General features: G+C 37.7%; 1 protein-coding gene across 5 annotated transcripts in view; it reads left to right on the top strand.

Annotated features, from left to right (window-relative positions):
• Positions 1 to 19,444, top strand: part of Ptbp3 (polypyrimidine tract binding protein 3) — an 84,258-nt gene that overhangs the window by 59,540 nt on the left and 5,274 nt on the right. For all 5 annotated transcript variants that reach the window (XM_021201321.1, XM_021201320.1, XM_029539563.1 and 2 more), the window contains 8 exons: positions 1,465 to 1,575; positions 2,694 to 2,868; positions 7,832 to 7,909; positions 11,680 to 11,819; positions 12,053 to 12,086; positions 15,126 to 15,218; positions 16,171 to 16,387; positions 19,318 to 19,395. In XM_021201321.1, coding sequence (XP_021056980.1) covers positions 1,465 to 1,575; positions 2,694 to 2,868; positions 7,832 to 7,909; positions 11,680 to 11,819; positions 12,053 to 12,086; positions 15,126 to 15,218; positions 16,171 to 16,387; positions 19,318 to 19,395 — 926 coding nt within the window. The remainder of the gene's footprint in view (positions 1 to 1,464; positions 1,576 to 2,693; positions 2,869 to 7,831; positions 7,910 to 11,679; positions 11,820 to 12,052; positions 12,087 to 15,125; positions 15,219 to 16,170; positions 16,388 to 19,317; positions 19,396 to 19,444) is intronic.

Genomic DNA, 19,444 nt, shown 5'->3' with positions numbered 1-19,444 from the left:
ACTGGTAATAAGAACACATGCTCCACTATGTTCATAGCAGCCTTATGTATAATAGCCAGAAGCTGGAAAGAACCCAGATGTCCCTCAACAGAGTAATGGATACAGGAAATGTGGTACATTTACACAATGGAATACTACTTAGCTATTAAAAACAATGAATTTATGAAATTCTTGGGCAAATGGATGGATCTGGAGGGTATCATCCTCAGTGAGGTAACCCAGTCACAAAAGAACTCACATAATATGCACTCACTGATTAAGTGGATATTAGCCCAGAAACTTAGAATACCTAAGATACAATTGTAAAACACATGAAACTCAAGAAGAAGGAAGACCAAAATGTGGGCACTTCACCCCTTCTTCGAATTGGGAACAAGACTCCCATGGAAGGGATTACAGAGACAAAGTTTGGAGCTGAGACTTAAGGATGAACCATCCAAAAACTGCCCCACCCAGGGGTCCATCCCAAACGCAGACACTATTGCATACACCAGCAAGATTTTGCTGAAAGGACCCTGATATAGTTGTGTGTCTCTTGTGAGGATATGCCGGTGCCTGGCAAACACAAGTGGATGCTCACAGTCAGCTATTGGATGGAACACAGGGTCCCCAATGGAGGAGCTAGAGAAAGTATCCAAGGAACTGAAGGGGTCTGCAACCCTGTAGGTAGAACAACAATATGAACTAACCAGTACCCCCAGAGCTCATGTCTCTAGCTGCATATGTAGTAGAAGATGGCCTAGTCAGCAATCATTGGGAAGAGAGGTCTTGCAAACTTTATATGCCCCAGTATAGGGAACACCAGGGCCAAGAAGGGGGAGTGGGTGGGTAGGGGAGCGGGGAGCGGGGGAGGGTATAGGGGATTTTGGGGATAGCATTTAAAATGTAAATGAAGTAAATACCTAATAAAAATTGGAAAAAAAAGAAGTAGCTGATGAGTTAGAAGGATGACATCATTGACTCATTTGGCTTCTTGTTTCAATTCATAAACTTCTGAACATCTAACGTCTAACATTGATTAGATGTTTGGGTACCTGTGGTGTGCCAGTAACATGTATAGGCATTGAAATAATAATAATAATAATAATAATTATTATTATTATTATTATTATTACTATTACAATTATTATTATTAATGGTTTTGTTTAAGACATTTTGTACCAGAATTTTAATAGACAAAATTGTTTATGTTTTATATATTAATGGGCATCAAACAAACAAAAACAAACCCCCAAAAGTCAAGTGCTGTAATTCAAAGGTCAACATGTAATGTAATAGATGCCTGTGAGCCAGCACTAGAAGGGTAGAGGCAGGAATTAGCCTAGCTTACATGGGGCCCTGCATCAAAAAAATCAAAACGAAAACCCAGAAAAACAAAATAGGATTCATAAACCAAGATGTATTTATACAGATACATTAGCTTAACATTTTCCCTTAGATTAAATACAAACTTTTTTTTTCCAGATATTTTCTAAGTTTGGCACGGTGTTGAAGATTATCACCTTTACAAAGAATAATCAGTTTCAAGCCTTGCTTCAGTATGCTGACCCAGTGAATGCGCAGTATGCCAAAATGGTGATTATACTTTGGGTCTTTCATTCTTAATCACTCTCTTTGGAGACATCCTTGCCCTGATTTATCTTGTGCCTAATTATGTGTGATCTCACTACTTTTGTAACCACATTCAGCTCTCATTGTTATTTACCTGAGTTGATAAAAGATAGAAAACCTTAAGAAATATGCTTTTGTCCATGTTTGTCTTTTGTTTGTTTGTTTTTGTTTTTGTTTTCCAGTCAGGGTTTCTCTGTGTAGCCCTGGCTGTCCTGGAACTCATTTTGTAGATCAGGCTGGCCTCGAACTCAGAAATCCGCCTGCCTCTGCCTCCCAAGTGCTGGGATTAAAGGCGTGTGCCACCAGACCTGACCAACTTTTGTTTTTTTAAGTGCACGAATCTTTGATTTAGTTTTAATGAGACAAAGTGACTCATTTGGTCACATTAGATACTTGAGCTCTCCAAGAGAGCTGTCATTAACATTAATTCTGCTTCATATTGGTTTAGAGGTAGAGGCTAAAGTTGAACAGGCTTTTGTTTTTCATACAATTTAAAGAATACAGCCTCTAGCTTCATGGGTGTTTTTATATTAAGTTTATGCATCATATAGTTGTCATATTCTTTGGTTTCTGTGTCTGTTTTTATACATTTCGTTATTTGTGACAGTAGGGAATAGCCAGGTAGCCCACCTGCACGTTGTATTCTGAGGGGCGGGGAGATTACTGATATTTATTTACAGGTGGCTTCCTTTGTTCCTTATTCAAAAAGGCAAGTACAAAGGAAATAAAATAGGACAGTTAATATTTTATGCACAACGACTAACATACCATTCTATTTATAGTAATGTTTTATCAATACATTATACTCACCGACATAAATTATATTAAAATAAAGTCAAAGTATGAAATTAACATCTTTAAATATATATTGTGGGCAAAATTGTCATAATAATGTTTCTATACTATTGTACAATGGTTTTCTAAGCCTTTGCATATATTTCTTCATTTATCTGACCACGCTAGAGAATAAGTAAGCCTAGCTCTTTGTGCCCTTGGCCTTGGCACTTTGCTTAGTGCGGGATTGCTGCTGTCTCAGGTAAGAGGCTGCTCAGTTGTCAGCATGGTCTTCTTGTCTGCTTTAGGCTCTGGATGGCCAGAATATCTACAATGCGTGCTGCACTCTCCGTATTGACTTCTCCAAGCTCACCAGCCTTAATGTGAAATACAATAATGACAAAAGCAGAGACTTCACTCGCTTAGACCTTCCTACTGGTGATGGCCAGCCATCTCTTGAACCTCCTATGGCTGCTGCTTTTGGTGAGTAGTTCCTTCTTCAGTCACAAAGCAACTCTTCTGAAGTTACAAGTGTCACTTGTTTGTATCAGTCTTCCTAGGTTCTCTTTGGATTTCTAAAGAAATTGTGGAACAAATATGCTCATAAATTAAGCAAGGTAGTTCTGTTCACAAAACACATAGGAGCCTGAAATTATGCTCCAATTTACTTTTCTATCATTAACACAATATTACCCCACAGCTACTTATTTGCTTTAAAGTAATTATTCTAATGGTAATTTTTAAACTACCATTTAAAAATTCTAAATGTGCATATTTCTAAACAGAATTTTGACATTAAGTGCTCTTGAGAACAATTATTTCTTTTAAAGTAATGATAACTTCTAAATCATTGTCCTAAATTAGCAGTGTCTTTCCTTTAGTCAAAGAAAGCTGACTTTATTCTGTTTTACTACTCTAGCAATAGAACTTTTATCTTTGAGGATGTGTGAATATTAACATATTACATTAAATAAACCCCTTGAAAATATTTGCCTTTCAAATTATCTCTGCAAAAATAGGTTTGAAGAGCTTACCTCTTTTATTTAAAGTAAACCTTTCGAATGTCTGAGTTGGAGACCAGCCTGGTTTACATAGTGAGTTCCAAGACATTCAGGGCTACATTAAGACCATGTCTCAAACAACAACAAGAACAACAAAGTTTTAAAAAAAAAATACAACAAACCTTTATGTAAAGGCCAGAAAAAAGAAATGGCAACTTTGAATGTGTCATTAGATTAATATGTGCTACTTTTTAGTTTTATACCTCTAAAAAGTGAGCTTTACTATTCAGGAAAGTTGAATTTTAATAGTCTTATGATTTATTTTCCTCTGCTAAGTAACACCTTAGAGTATTGTTGGTGCCTATGGTAGTATTAATAATCCATCCATCTTTTGTTTGTTCTTTTGAGATAGGGTCTCTCTGTGTAGCCCTGTCTATCCTGGAACTCACCGAGACCCACCTGCCTCTGTCTCCAGAGTACAGAGATTAAAGGAGTGTGCTGTCATACCTGGCTCCAGTTTCTGAGGGAGAAAATTAAAGCAGTAAAATAGCTAAGTGGTTTACTTTGTAATTCTACTTTACAGAGTAGAAAATAATTTGTAATTCTATTTTAAAGTAAAAGTTTTTGTCTTTGTCATTACCATTTCAATACTGAATCACAAAAATTGGGGCAAATTCAAGCTTGCCAGAACTTGGTTATCAAATTCAGAATGAGTTTTATTACAGTAATTGAATATATACACTGATGTAACTAATATACTCTGTTAGGAAAGGAGCAGGGCCTTAGAAAAATACAGTTAAGATTTTTTTTTTTTAAAGTCTGTGTGTGGTGTGGTACATGCCCTTAATCTCAACTCTCAGGAGGCAGGAGCATGTGGATCTTTGAGTTCGAGGCCAACCAGGTCTAGAAATGGAGTCCAGGAGAATCAGGGCTACACAGAGAAGCCCTGTATATGCGTGTGTGTAGTGGGATGGGGGGAGGTTGCTCTAAACGTAACTTATTAATACGAAATTATGTCTACATTCTAAATGTAATTTATTTGAGAAAAGTAGTTTTATGTCTTATATGAAAGTTAGTCTGTTTCTAATATTCAACAGATTGCTCCTGTACTTGTCTTGGTTTTGGAGACAATGTTCTTTCCTTCTTACATCACGTTAAAAGATTGTGTGTGCACAGACTTGTCATCCACTTTGTTTTCTGATGCATGGGCTCCCACTGAACCTGCTCACTTAGTTGCTACACTACCTGGCTAGGAAGCCCTGGGGATTCTCTTGTCTCCATCTCTCTCCCCTACTCAGGCCTTCTTCATGTTTGCATAGTCAGTACTTCAAAGACTGAGCAATTTCCTTAGCCCCTGTGGTGGTTTGAATATGCTTGCCACTATTAGGAGGTGTGGCCTTGTTGGATGAAGTGTGTCACCATAGGGGTAGGCTTGGAGACCCTCCTCCTAGCTGCCTATGGGTGCTCAGTCTGCTGCTCCTGGCTTCCTGTGGATGAAGATGTAGAACTCTTAGCTCCTCCAGTGCCATGCCTGCCTGGATGCTGACATGCTCCCACCTTGATGATAATGGGCAGAATCTCTGAACCTGTAAGCCAGCCCCAACTAAATGTTGTCCTTATAAGAGTTGTCTTGGTAATGGTGTCTCTTCATAGCCATGCAAAAACTCTTTTAAGACAGCCCCTATAATGATATGATATCTTAATATAGTGTTTTCTTTATCACGATTATTGAAGTTGAGCATATCTTTATTTATCAGTTCTTTCCCCCCCTCTCGTGTGTGTGTGTGTGTGTGTCTGTGTGTATGTGTGTATGTGTATGTGTATGTGTATTTTGAAACGCTAGTTCTATAGACCTTGAGGCTGATTTTGAACTCAAAGAAATCTGCCTGCCTTTCCCTTTGCCTCCTAAGTGCTACGATTAAAGGTGTGCACTACTACTGCCCAGCCTTTTTCTTTTCTATTGGTATGACTTTCTTGTATATTCCATATTTTAGTCCTTTTTGGTTGTTTCTATTATAAATAGTTTCTCCCAGTTTGGTCTTATTGATAGTCAAGTTCATTATTTTCTTTATATGTAGTAATTGTTGTTGTGCATGAGGAGTCTTATTTAAAATAATACTTGTTATACTAAAGTTATAAAGATACTTAGAATGGATACAGTAGTGCATGTACCCATTACTCAGGAGGCTGAGATAAGGATTGTGAGTTCAAGGATAGCCTTAGGTATATAAAGAGACCTTGTCTCAAAAAAACAATTTTTTTCACAACAAAAGAGCATTACTTACATTCTAAAGTTCATAGTATTTTAACTGGCTTTGTTTAAAAATAATGTAAGCTGTAGGAATAACATAAATAACTCGATTCAGATTTCTCATTTGTGTCATGCCATGCTTGCTTTATCGTTTCCAATTGTATTTGTATATATATTTATAGTTGTATCTCCCTCTTGAAACCATTGTAGAGTAAGTTGCAAATGTGTTTGACTTTACTTCTAAATGTTCAATGAATGTTTACTAAGAACAAAAATGTTCTTTGTGTGTGTGTTTTGTGTTTTTCAGACATGGTAGCCCAGGATGGCCTTGAGCCTACCTAAGCTAGGTTTATAAGTTCCAGCCAATGGGCTTAGTAATCGGTAATCCTAAATAAAAACCAGTTTTTAAAACTAGAAAACTAATACTTACACCACAGCATCTAGCCAATAGAACTTTTCAAGTTTTGCCAGTTAGAAAAATAATATATAGCCATTTGTTCTAAAAACAAAGTATCAGGCTTATCTACTGAGTCATCTCTAGCTCAGCAATGAAAACTTTCAATGGCACTTAGTATATTTGTGTGTGTGTGTGTGTGTGTGTGTGTGTGTGTGTGTGTGTGTGTGTGTCTATCTTTCTGTATGATCATATGCATGCATAAATATGTATTTACTTGCCTGCGGTGGCTATAGAACACACTTAGGCATCATTCTGTAGACCCCATCTACCTCTCTTCACAACAATCTCTCATTGGTGTGGAGCTTGTCAGTTAGGCTAAGCTGACTGACTGATGAGCCTGCGTATCTACTTGTATCTATCTATGGAGGGTTGAGTTTCTAAGCATGTAGCCTAGCTAATGTCAGTTCCGGAGATCAAATGCTGGTCTTACTGTTTGCATGGAAAGCACTGCTTCAGACACACAGAAGAGGGCATCGGATCCCATCACAGATGGTTGTGAGTCACCATGTGGTTGCTGGGAATTGAACTCAGGACCTCTAGAAGAACAGTCAGTGCTCCTAGCTGCTGAACCATCTCTCCAGGCCCCATGTGTAATTTCTTAATAAAATGAAAATATGTAGGCTTCTTTCAACAGAGTGCTCCACCTGGAGAAACAAATGGAAACAGCTCAGCCTTTGCTCGGTTGGATTTTTTTACTATTCCTTGAAAACTATGCTTTTCTCCTCGTTTCCTGTCTAACTCCTGTTGAAGGACCTCCACTTAATTTGAAAGTTTTCCACAGGATCCCAGGGATCACTTTTTTCTATTTCTAAGACTTTGTCTTTCTTTTCCCCTAATAGGTTATTTTTTCCTTCCTTTCCCTTTAGCCGTGATCATCTTACTGTTTGGTCCCTTTCTACTCAAGTATTTTTTCTGTAGGCACTTAGTGGCTAATTCAACATAATTACTAAGTCTGTATGTTGCTTATACTAATTCTGAGTTTGTCTTATTGTTTGCAGTTGTGAATCTTACAGTCGTTCCCCTTGCACTTGATGCCTCCATTGGAACTGCCCTTGTGTTTTATTGTCACTGTCACAAGGCTTCCTATAGAATACACAGAGACACACTGTGCTTTGCAGTTACATACTGTGTAGCTCAACCTTTCCCCTAACTTTCAGAGATATCTTCTCTATTCCATCATGGTGAAGCCTCCTCCGTCGCCCACTTTCTGGATTATATGACTGGAGGACCCTCAGCATGTGAATCTCTGTAATTCATTCTCAGTGACAAATAGTCTATCCCATATTTGTTTGTTTAAACAGAATCACACTGTGTAGCTCAGGCTGTCCTTAAATTCATGATCTTTTTGTTTCAGTAATGGAATTAAAATTAAAAGCATGTGTGACATTGTTCAGCCTTATTATTTCTTTTCTTCAACCCAGTAAGTACTCCTTCAAAACAGTACAGTTTAACAAGCATTTGATGGCTTTTCATATAGGGAAAAAATGCCCTATGTAAACACGAAAATCTTAGCCTAGTCCATACTCCTTTAACAGCTAAGCTTCATCCAGGAACCCATTTGAAAGCTATCGGCCTCTGGAGGTAGCAGGAGCTTTCTATACTTTGGGGATTACTGACTGAACAACTCTGATTCCATCTTCAGTTCCACTTATAATATATTTTCACATAGGCATTTCATAGTGTGGTGATAACATATATATAGCAGGCAATGTATTCATTGTAGCTTTTTCTTGACAGGTGCACCAGGTATAATGTCCTCTCCATATGCAGGGGCTGCTGGCTTTGCCCCAGCCATCGCATTTCCTCAAGCAGCGGGTGAGTCTTTCCAGGTTGAGTTTGAAATGAATCTTTAAGCTTCTTTTTTTTTTCTAGGAGCTCACCGAATTTGGGCAATTAAAATAAAGGCATTAGGTCTAACAACCATGGAGTGACTTGTATGCATACCATCTTTATATTTACAAATAGTTCTCAGCCGGGCGTGGTGGCGCATGCCTTTAATCCCAGCACTTGGGAGGCAGAGGCAGGTGGATTTCTGAGTTGGAGGCCAGCCTGGTCTACAAAGTGAGCCCCAGGACAGCCAGGGCTACACAGAGAAACCCTGTCTCGAAAACCCAACCCCTCCAAAAAACAAACAAACAAACAAAAATTAGTTCTCTCTTGTTCCACTGGATACTCCAGTAATTCTACTGTGTATTCGAATCACTTAGTAAACTATAGTTTAACTACATTAAACTAGTAAACTAGTAAACCTGTGTCAAGTTGTTAAATAATGTATATGATCTTATAGCTTCTTTCTTTGTTGATAAGTTTATACTGTTTTGAACAAACCTGAGTTTTAGTTATCTTTGTGACTTCAACACATTTGAAAGGAACAGCCAGTAAAAACATAAATTTGAGCATCTTTGGAGAATGTTTTTGCCATTTGTGAGTTCTTAATAGTACCAGTGAAGGGTATGTGTGCCATTTATTTCAGGGGATGAAATTTTTTCCTGAGAATATTTATGGCATAATAATTATTATTCCTGGAATAATTAAGAAATAGGAACTAGCCCTGGCTGTCCTGGAAATCCCCATGTAGAGCTGGCTGGCCATGACCTCACAGCGATCTGTCTACTTCTGCCTCCCCCAAGTGCTGGGATGCCACCACCACCCAGCCTTATGATTTTTTTTTATCATATACTTTATGGTTTTATTTCTGTAAATAAAACAGGTTTGTAATTAAGAAGTGGTATGCTATGAATCTGATCTTATGTATTAACATTTCTGATTTTCAGCTATTTGTGAACATAGTAGCTGTATTTTAAATTTAAGAGTAGCTTCTTTCCAGAAATTATTATTATACTTTACTGTTTGAATTCTGGAAATTATAATGACTGACTGTCTCCATTGGGCAGAATAGAATTAACTAAAAAGAAGACTGATTTTGAGAATAAAGTTAAGTCCTAGTTGTTGGGTGGTTTAATACATTGTAACACATCTTTATGCGACTGTTCTGGTTATTTAAAAAAACAAAACAACCCAGCACTCGGGAGGCAGAGGCAGGCGGATTTCTGAGTTCGAGGCCAGCCTGGTCTCAAAGTGAGTTCCAGGTCAGCCAGGGCTATACAGAGAAACCCTGTCTCGAAAAACCAAACCAAAACAAAACAAAACAAAACATAAAATGCCATAGCGTTTGCTTTTTGAATCTTTAATTTCTGTACATCTGGAAGTGTGGACTTGTTCTCCTTTGTTTCAGATATTTTGTTTAGACACACTGTAGTTTAAAACACAATAATAGACATTGGGGATGAGAAAATGCAATGAATGTTTAATTTGGTTAGACTTGAAAGGCTAAGTAGAGCATACACTGTAGCTCTTTTAGCTACTGTAGGCATTATAACCACTGTAGGCATTAGCAAAATTGCAAGTTTGGAGTAGAACAAGAGAAGGAGATCATTTGAAGGAGAAAAGAATTAAGCTAGTTGTGGTGGTTCAGGCCTTCGTTTGAAGCACTCAGGAGGCTAAGACAGCAGGATTTCTGAGTTCTAGGCCAGCCAGAGATATAAAATAAAAGGCATTCATTTGGAGGATGCTGTCTGCACAGTCTTTTTTTTTTCTTTCAATTTTTCATTAGATATTTTCTTCATTTGCATTTCAAATGCTATCCCAAAAGTCCCCTATACCCTCCCCCAGCCCTGCTCCCCTACCCACCCACTCCCACTTCTTGGACCTGGCCTTCCCCTGTGCTGGGGCATATAAAGTTTGCAAGACCAAGGGGCCTCTCTTCCCAATGATGGCTGACTAGGCCATCTTCTGCTACATATGCAGCTAGAGACATGAGCTCTGGGGGTACTGGTTAGTTCATATTGTTGTTCCACCTATAGGGATGCAGACCCCTTCAGCTCCTTAGGTACTTTCTCTAGCTCCTCCATTGGGGGCCCTGTGTTCCATCCAATAGCTGACTGTGAGCATCCGCTTCTGTGTTTGCCAGGCACTGGCATAGCCTCACAGTGTCCTTTCAGCAAAATCTTGCTGGCATGGGCAATAGTGTCTGCATTTGGTGGCTGATGATGGGATGGATCCCTGGGTGGGGTAGTCTCTGGATGGTCCATCCTTCCGTCTTAGCTCCAAACTTTGTCTCTGTAACTTCTTCCATGGGTATTTTGTTCCCTATTCTAAGGAGAAATGAAGTATGCACACGTTGGTCTTCCTTCTTCTTGATTTTCCTGTGTTTTGCAAATTGTATCTTGGGCATTCTAAGTTTCTGGGCTAATATCCACTTATCAGTGAGTGCATATCAAGTGACTTCTTTTGTGATTGGGTTACCTCACTCAGGATGATATCCTCCAGATACATCCATTTGCCCAAGAATTTCATAAATTCATTGTTTTTAATAGCTGAGTAGTATTCCATTGTGTAAATGTACCACATTTTCTGTATCCATTTCTCTGTTGAGGGACATCCGGGTTCTTTCCAGCTTCTGGCTATTATAAATAAGGCTGCTATGAACATAGTGGAGCATGTGTCCTTATTATCAATTAGAACATCTTCTGGGTATATGCCCAGGAGAGGAATTGCTGGATCTTCCAGTAGTACTATGTCCAATTTTCTGAGGAACCGCCAGACTGATTTCCAGAGTGGTTGTACAAGCTTGCAGTCCCACCAGCAATGGAGGAGTGTTCCTCTTTCTCCACATCCTCGCCAGCATCTGCTGTCACCTGCACAGTCTTAAACCTCTGAGATTGTCAAGCAAAACAGGATAAATTTCAATTCTACTGCAAGTTAATTACATGCTATAAAGTAGTCAAAGGAGTATGAAAAAGAATGTTAAACTGAAATAACAAATTGAAGCTGGGGATATAGCATAGTGATAGTGTTTGCCTAGTACTCAAGGACCTGGTTTCATTCCCAGTATTGTAAGATAAATAAAGAATTGGCTCCTTTTATAGAATTAGAGGATTCTATACCCTTAAATACTTTTAAAGCAAAGGTATATGTGGTGGGACTAATGAGTCAATGTTGTTTTAAGTACAGTGTTGGTATATCAGCCTTTTCAGTGGTTCAAGAATACCTAGGGCATTAAAAAATGTCTGAATTTTTGTTACAAAATATAATAAATTTATTACTTTATAAAGTTAAAAAGTATTTTCTCATGTAAGCTATTATGTAGTACTACCCAGTATACATCTTTGATACTTCTATTGAAGGGCTATGCATGTGTGTACCACCTTGATATTTTTGAATATGAAAATTACATTCACTTGGCATAAAGGTGCTGGATAGAAAAGTGGGTGTAAGTAATAGGTCCTCTGAGAAGTCTGGGTTTTTTGTGGTGGGAAGCGGAGGGTGGAAGGTTGAGACAATGTTCCACTGGATAGCCTTGGCTGTCCTGTTCCTCACTTTGTAGACAGAGATTCACCACCACCCAGCTTCCTTACTAGTTGTTAAGACCAATGAGTCCAGTTACTCTGCAGAGCACAGTATGAATGGTATTAATTATGGACAATGTCAACAAATATGTTTACTTTCTTGGCTTAAGTTCTATCCTATCAAATTTTATTCTTTAGATGATTAGACTATAACAAAACTGTTGGTGTTTTTAACAGGTCTGTCTGTCCCAGCTGTTCCCGGAGCCCTTGGTCCTCTCACGCTTACTTCCTCTGCTGTCAGTGGAAGGATGGCCATTCCTGGGGCGAGTGGTATGCCAGGGAATTCTGTTCTGCTGGTCACCAACCTCAATCCTGACGTGAGTGGAAAAATGGTCTAAGTCTTTCAGGAAGGGGTATGGTGGGTTCTTACATATAGTCTAGCTTTGTGTTATAATGCTGAAGTTTGTTTAAGGAATTTAAATAAAATTTATAATAGGATATTTAGAAGCATAAATAGTGCTATAATACAATAAACTGTCTTTATGATATCATAAATAGTTGTTTTTAAGTTGTGCTATATTTAGTTATATTTTTGTGTTATCCTTTTCAGTTTATCACACCACATGGGCTTTTTATCCTATTTGGTAAGTTTTTTAATTGTTTTTAATATTATCTGTGAAATGAGCATATTTTATTTATTTAGAAATACTTGTTTGCAGAGTAGAGACTGAGAAGGGAACAATATTTGAAATGTAAATAAATAATATAACTAATTAATAGGAAAAAATGAATACTTGTTCATTACTTTCATATGTTTTATATTATGTTTGACACTGGAGGTAGAGCAAAGATTATAAACCAGGGAAATTAGATTTATAACCAGAAAATAAAGATTGTGAGTGGTAGTACAAAGCAGGGAGTACTTGCCTAGCTGACTCAGGAGAAATGGTAATTAAGTAGACTTGTTAAAGATGAGGAAGAGTTAGCAAGGAGACATAGTGGGTGCATGTCTTCACAAATAGCAGTGAGAGATTTCTTAGAATATGTATGCAAGGTAAATAAAGCCCAATTGAAAGTATAAAACAGACATGTTGAGATGGGACTGATGACTGATGACGAGTCACAAAGTACATATAAAGTATATGAAGATTAGTTCCCTAAAATAAATAAGTAAATAAATAGGAAAACCATATCATTTTAAGCAAGACTTTTAGGTATGGTTTTGTTTTTTGTGTACTGGGATTCAAACCTAGGACCCCTTCTGTGCTGTGCAAGGACCATGCTACCAAATTTTACTCAGTTTTTCTTAGGCTCGTGAGACCCTATCCTTAAAAAAGAGAAAGAAAAAAGAAAAGTTCAAAAACTTTCTAATAGTCTTCCCCTCTCAGTTAAAAGCATAATAATTAAGTATGTATTCCAGCTTCATAGGATCAATTATTTATACATCTATCTTTTATAATACTCATATGTAATATGAGCACACAAACATGGGAATCATGAAATGAGCAGTACTCAAATATAAAGAACAATATAAAACCCTTCCCCATTAGAAATAGAAAGTTCAAATGGAAACATTTTATTTTTGCTGTACTTCATTAATTATTACATTGATAGATTCATTTGAATCCAGGCCTTTTTCATTTGCTTTACCTAGAAAACTTCTGTATTTTCCTGTTAGCAGATTTGAAAAGTATTGTATTTGAATGTTTAACAAATAGGGAAGGTGTTTATTTCACAAGTTCTTTAAGTGGTAATAGTTGATTGGTTTCTTTTTAGACCTAGAGATTGAACCTAGGACCTTTTGCTTGTTAGGCAAGGCATCTACCATGGAAAAGGAGTCTCTTTGTTTAGCCCAGACTATCTTTCTGCCTTGGCCTGCAAAGTAGCTAGGGTTATGGCATGCTGCACTGTACTTAGCTGTATGAGGCTGTGGAGTTTTAGTTTTTGGTGTTGTTGTTTGAAATTGGAAATACGATGCAATGTTTAAGAGTGGCTACTATACCTGCTTGCTTATTGAATTCAGATACTTAATAAAAAATTTATTATTTTGTATATATATGATATATATATGAGTGCACATGTGCCACTGCATACATATACATGTGAATGTTAAAGAACAACACTAGAGTCAGTTCTTTCCTTCCACATGTTTTGGTTTTTTGAGACAGGGTTTCTGTGTGGCCTTGGTTGTTCTGGAACTCACCCTGTAGACCAGGCTGACTTCAAACTGAGAAATCCGCCTGCCTCTACCTCCTGAACACTGGGATTAAAGGCGTGCGCCACCATGCCTAGCTCTATTCAGTATTGTTTTTTAAAAAATATCTACTTCAGCTTCTTGTCATTTTTGAGGAGGGCAGTAATTCAGAATGCTTGATTTTTTTTTTCTTTCTTTTAAATTTTAAAATTCATCTCTAGGTTAAATGTTGTCTTTAGATGCTAGTAAATTAACCTTTCTTTTGTGTGCCTTGAGGGTATTTGTAGACAGTCTCTTACAGAATTACAAGTGTAGTGATAATGCCTCTGCTTTTGTGACACCAGTGATCATCTGCTGTAGAAACTGCAGATTAGGATAGTATACGGGACGGGGTGATGAAAAGGGGCTTTCTTAAATGTTAGGCCCTCCTGTCTTTAGTTTGTATGGAGTAAAAGTTCATAAGATGGAATTTTTCATGTTGGTCTTTATTTTCTTTCCACACTAAGATTATTTCCCCTTTTGTGATAGATGACTGACTGTGGGAACCACTAAGAATAAAAAAACAAACAAATGTGAATAAATTGGTATGGTGAGATGGCTGGAAGGCGTTAGGGTAGCTCATGAGTCCATAGGATAGCCATGACCGATATGAGTGTAGAAGTAGACATTTGTGAGAGCTGAGTAGGCCAGAAATTCCAGAGGTGCTGGGGATTGGCTGAAAGATTTTTTTTTCAATTTTTTATTAGATATTTTCTTCATTTACATTTCAAATGCTATCCCAAAAGTCCCCTATACCCTCCCCCAGCCCTGCTCCCCTACACACCCACTCCCTCTTTTTGGCCCTGGCGTTCCCCCTGTACTGGGGCATATAAAGTTTGCAAGACCAAGGGGCCTCTTTTCCCAATGATGGCAGACTAGGCCATCCTCTGCTACATATGTAGCTAGAGACATGAGCTCTGGGAGTACTGGTTAATTCATATAGTTGTTCCACCTATAGGGTTGCAGACCCCTTCAACTCCTTGGGTACTTTCTCTAGTTCCTCCATTGGGGGCCCTGTGTTCCATCCTATAGATGACTGTGAGCATCCACTTCTCTATTTGCCAGGCACTGGCATAGCCTCACAAGAGACAGCTATATCAGGGTCTTGTCAGCATAATCTTGCTGGCATATGCAATAGTGGAAGAAAGGTGTCAAAAGTTGATGTCTGACAGGAGCGATGGTGTGCATAGTGTGCATTTATCTTTAGCCAGGGTTACCCAACACCAGAAATAGAAAGATGTGAGAGGAATTGAATCCATTGGGGCATATACTGAATTCGATGTGTTTATGAGGTTATCTGGGACAGATTGACAGATAAAAGCTGTGAAACTTATTAAGACAGTATGTATAAAATTGTATGTTATGTAGCAAGACAAAGAAACCTCTAGATACAGGGATAAAATTACAGCCAGGCATTTAGATTCAGTACTTTTTGTTTTGCTTTAATTAGGAGTGTATGGCGATGTACATCGAGTGAAGATTATGTTTAACAAGAAAGAAAACGCCTTGGTGCAGATGGCGGATGCGAGTCAAGCCCAGCTAGGTACTGACAGTGGTGATGCCCATTTTGCATATTCCTTCCGAAAGAGCATTGTAGAACTGGTACGGATGTAATTTTGCAGCAGCACTTCCTTATGGTAGTGTTTTCATTATCAGTTGCACCTGCTTTACTGAGTCGCTGAAGTTCATTATGTAAAACACATTGTCAGTGCTGACAGCTGGGACTCAGGGCTTTCTCCCGTTTACTTTCAACTTATGAGTTTTGTTTTTTTTTCACTTGTTTGTATGGGTTTTCATTTTTCTTTTAAAAGCTGAAAAATTGTGTATGAAAAGAAACAAGTATTTTTCTTCTAAGTTGGATTTTCTAGAACCATTGAGTAATTTAAAAGTTTTGGCAAATTTCCTAATAATGGTACAAGAATGTGTTCTTCCCAGACATTAAAGTATAGCTACTCAGATGTCTTACAAAAATGCTTTGCTTATGACAAACTCTATAGTCATATAACCATTCGTTGAGGATTTGTTATGTTCCGTGCCTGTAGCTTTCTGGCACTCTGCTCAGAAGTTACTTTGTTTGGTTAGGTTACTTTTTAATTGCTTTTATTATAAAATGAAATTTATTTATTTTCCTGTCAGCTCTTGAAATGTTTTTGGTTCATAAAGTTTTATGTGTATGGGTATTTTGTCTGCATATTTGTCTGTGTACCACATGTGTGCCCGGTGCTTGCAGAAGCCAGAGAAGCAATTGGATCCCTGGAACTGGAGTTAAAGACAATTAGAAGTTGCCATGTATGAGCTGAGCATTGAACATGGGCTCTCTGGGAAAGCAGCAAGTGCTCTGAGCCTGTGAGCCATCTCTCCAGCCCCTGAGCTCTTACACTTTAAACCTTCAAACTGATTACAATTTTAAATGACTAAAATTTTTAAAATGGTCATATATTTTTTGAGAAAGTTAATCTTAATACTCAAAAGTTTTCCTATTTTCTCCCTATCAGCAATGAACCACCTAAGTGGTCAGAGGCTCTATGGAAAAGTACTTCGGGCTACACTGTCCAAACATCAAGCCGTCCAGCTCCCTAGAGAGGGACAGGAAGACCAAGGTCTGACCAAGGACTTCAGCAATAGTCCCCTGCATCGCTTTAAAAAGCCTGGATCAAAGAATTTCCAAAATATCTTCCCTCCATCAGCCACACTTCATCTTTCCAACATTCCGTATGTATCTAATAAGTTATTTAGGTGATTAATCTATGATAATTGATTTAGGAGAGGCAAAAGCCATAAAACTTTTCTAAACATAATAGTTGTCTTGGTTGATAACTTCTTTTTTCTAATTTTTTATTAGATATTTTCTTCATTTACATTTCAAATGCTATCCCAAAAGTCCCCTATACCCTCCCCCGCCCTGCTCCCCTACCCACCCACTCCCACTTGATAACTTCTTTTATGTACCATTATGTTGCAAGGATTCTGTATTACTAATCATACCCTTAAAAGTGGAATTATCAGCCTTTGAGGATTTTCAAATAAGTAGTTTAATTAGTTGCTTCTGTGTTTAAAGAGGGCATAAAAATATGAATATGCAGGCATTGCTTTGCTAGCCATTTGTTCAGTGCTTGATAGAAGTACAGCTCTCAGACAATATAGCAACATCCGCTTGTCTAAACATTTAACTGAAGAATTCTGTGATAGGAGTACATATCAGAAGATATAAATGTCATGTAAATTCACACAATACCTTTGCTGCTTTGAAACTACATAGAAAACCGAGTGCTTACAGCAGAGATTGTATAGTCCACACAGTATGAGATCTTTAATCTCTGACTCTTCAAAGAAAATGTTTATTGTAATTTCTTAATATTAAAAAAAAATCAGCAATTTTGGTCTATTTCAAACTTACTCATGAAAGGGGAAGCCTTGGCATAGTGCTAAAAGTTGTAGGAGTGTATTTGTGTATTTATGTGTGTACAGTTTAAAAACTAAGGGAATGGATGGATAAACTTCGGAATATAATTGTATAAATGAACTAACGAGTAAAAGAAAAATAATTACTTCAAATAGTATTGACTGCTTTAGTTTTTCTGCTGGTGTACAGTCAGGCTTGACAGAAATCTTCCATCTAAATTAGGCAGTAAAATCAAACTTCATACCAATTATACAAATGGAGGAGTTATTTTAAGAAACTCTTAAAGGAGTCACTTTAAGAAACATTCCTAATGTACACAGATTTAAAAATATATCAGCTCTCTGAGCGGTGGTAGTGCACACATTTAATTCCAAGCACTCAAGGCAGAGGCAGGCGGATCCCTGAGTTCAAGGCCAGCCTGGTATAGAGTAGTTCTAGGAAAACCGTGACTACACTGAGAAAACCTATCTTGAAACCCAAAAAGTATCAGCTTATTGCTGTGGACCCTCTAAATGGACCTGTTTAAGTGTATGTTTGTATGTGTGTTCGGCTAGTTGGTGGTTTTTTTTGTTTGATTTTTGTTTTTGTTTTTGTCTTGTCTTGTTTTCCGTGTCTACAACTGGTCCTCATGTATGGCCAGCAAGTTCTCTACTGTTGAGCTAGACACCCAGCCTTTTTTTTTATGTTAATGCTTCTGAAACTTGAGACCTTCTATTTCATCTTCTTCTTTACTAGCTCAAATTGTTGACTTTTACCATTATGCCCTGTTTATTTGTTTCTTCAGTGTAGCACATTATGGAGGAGCTGGCCACCATTATAATTACATAGGACATTTATAGATGAAGACAGAAATACTAGTGTTTCTGAACTATTCCCAGTTGTAAGCTCTGTGCCAGTGTTTTACACGTGTCACCTCATTTTATCTCCACAGCAACCCCTTTTTAAAGTGATTTGTTTATTTTTATTTCATGTGCATTAGTGTTTTTGAATGCTTGTCTGTGAGGGAGTGTTGGGGCTCTTGAAGTTTGAGTTACAGTTATGAGCCTCCATGTGGGTGCTGGAAATTGAATCTGGGTCCTGTGGAAGAGCAGCCAGTCCTCTTTGCCTCTGAGCTATCTCCCCAGTCCCTATAACAACCTTTTTATTTTTGCTCTGTTTTTTATCTAAACTCCATATAACAAATGTATACATTTTGACTATTATAAGTATATGGTACAGTACACATTCTCATTAAGTACATTCTTATTTTTTGTAGCTATCCACTCCTATCCACATCACCATTCCATCATCCAAGGTGAAAGTGTCCCAATCACACTCCATATTTCTGTGAGCCCTAACTATTCTACCTTGACTTATTAGTTTATAATAGCCTTTAAAGCAGTCATTAGGTTCAGTTTATTGATGGTACCCACACTCAGGAGGACAGTTCATTCAAAAGGATATACAAATGAGAAGGGAATACAGTTTAAGCACAGCTCTGTTTCCTTGAAGAATCACTGATTATTTTTTTCATCATGTGATTCTGTAATAGATCACATCATGTTAGTTATTATAACACTACATAACACTATTCCCAAACAGCATAGTAGTAAATATTTATTCTTTCATACTTTTAATCAGGAATGTAGAAGTGGCTCAACTGGGTGATCTCTGAGTTTGTTTCATAAGGCTGTGGTCAGAATTCCAGGCAAAGGAGTACCAGAGAATAGAGCTCAGTGGTAGAGCTTGTACTTAGCATGTAGTAAATTCTGGTTTCAGTTCTTGACACATACTGCCATCTCTGTGATATCCTAAGGGTTACAGGGGACATGTTGTTACAGTTTGAGAGGATAGCCAGGATGTAAATATTTGGAAGTAAAAGTAATTAGAGACCATCTCAGAGATTGGCTATCCCATACACATTCTGAAACCTTGAGAACTATAGAAAGTGTATAATTCTAGGCTATAGCAAGTAAGCCAGAGCTGGGTATGTAGCTTTGTTATTACTTGTGTTAATTACTAATGCCAGTAGTTTGAGAATAATAATCATTTTTAAAAAATACCTATGGTTGTTACTTTTAGTTTTGCCTTTATATTCTTTTCACCATTTCCAGATATGTATGTATCAGTCTTGACTGTTCTGAGGTTCAGAAGACATTGTTGGGGATATAAAGTATGCTAGAGATTTGATGACAGTCAAAGCTCATCCTTGATTTGTTTGCAAGTGGGGCTAATATAGTTGACACTGATATTTTCACAGTCCTTCTGTCACAATGGATGACCTGAAGAACCTGTTCACAGAAGCTGGATGTTCAGTGAAGGCTTTTAAGTTCTTCCAGTAAGTCCTTGCTTTCAAAAGTAATTAACATTTTATTTAACATGGATTG

The sequence above is a fragment of the Mus pahari genome, chromosome 6, assembly GCF_900095145.1.
Source record: "Mus pahari chromosome 6, PAHARI_EIJ_v1.1, whole genome shotgun sequence".
NCBI lineage: Eukaryota > Metazoa > Chordata > Mammalia > Rodentia > Muridae > Mus > Mus pahari.
The sequence above is the reverse complement of the archived record's forward strand: the minus strand, read 5'-3'. Positions and strand labels throughout refer to the sequence as shown.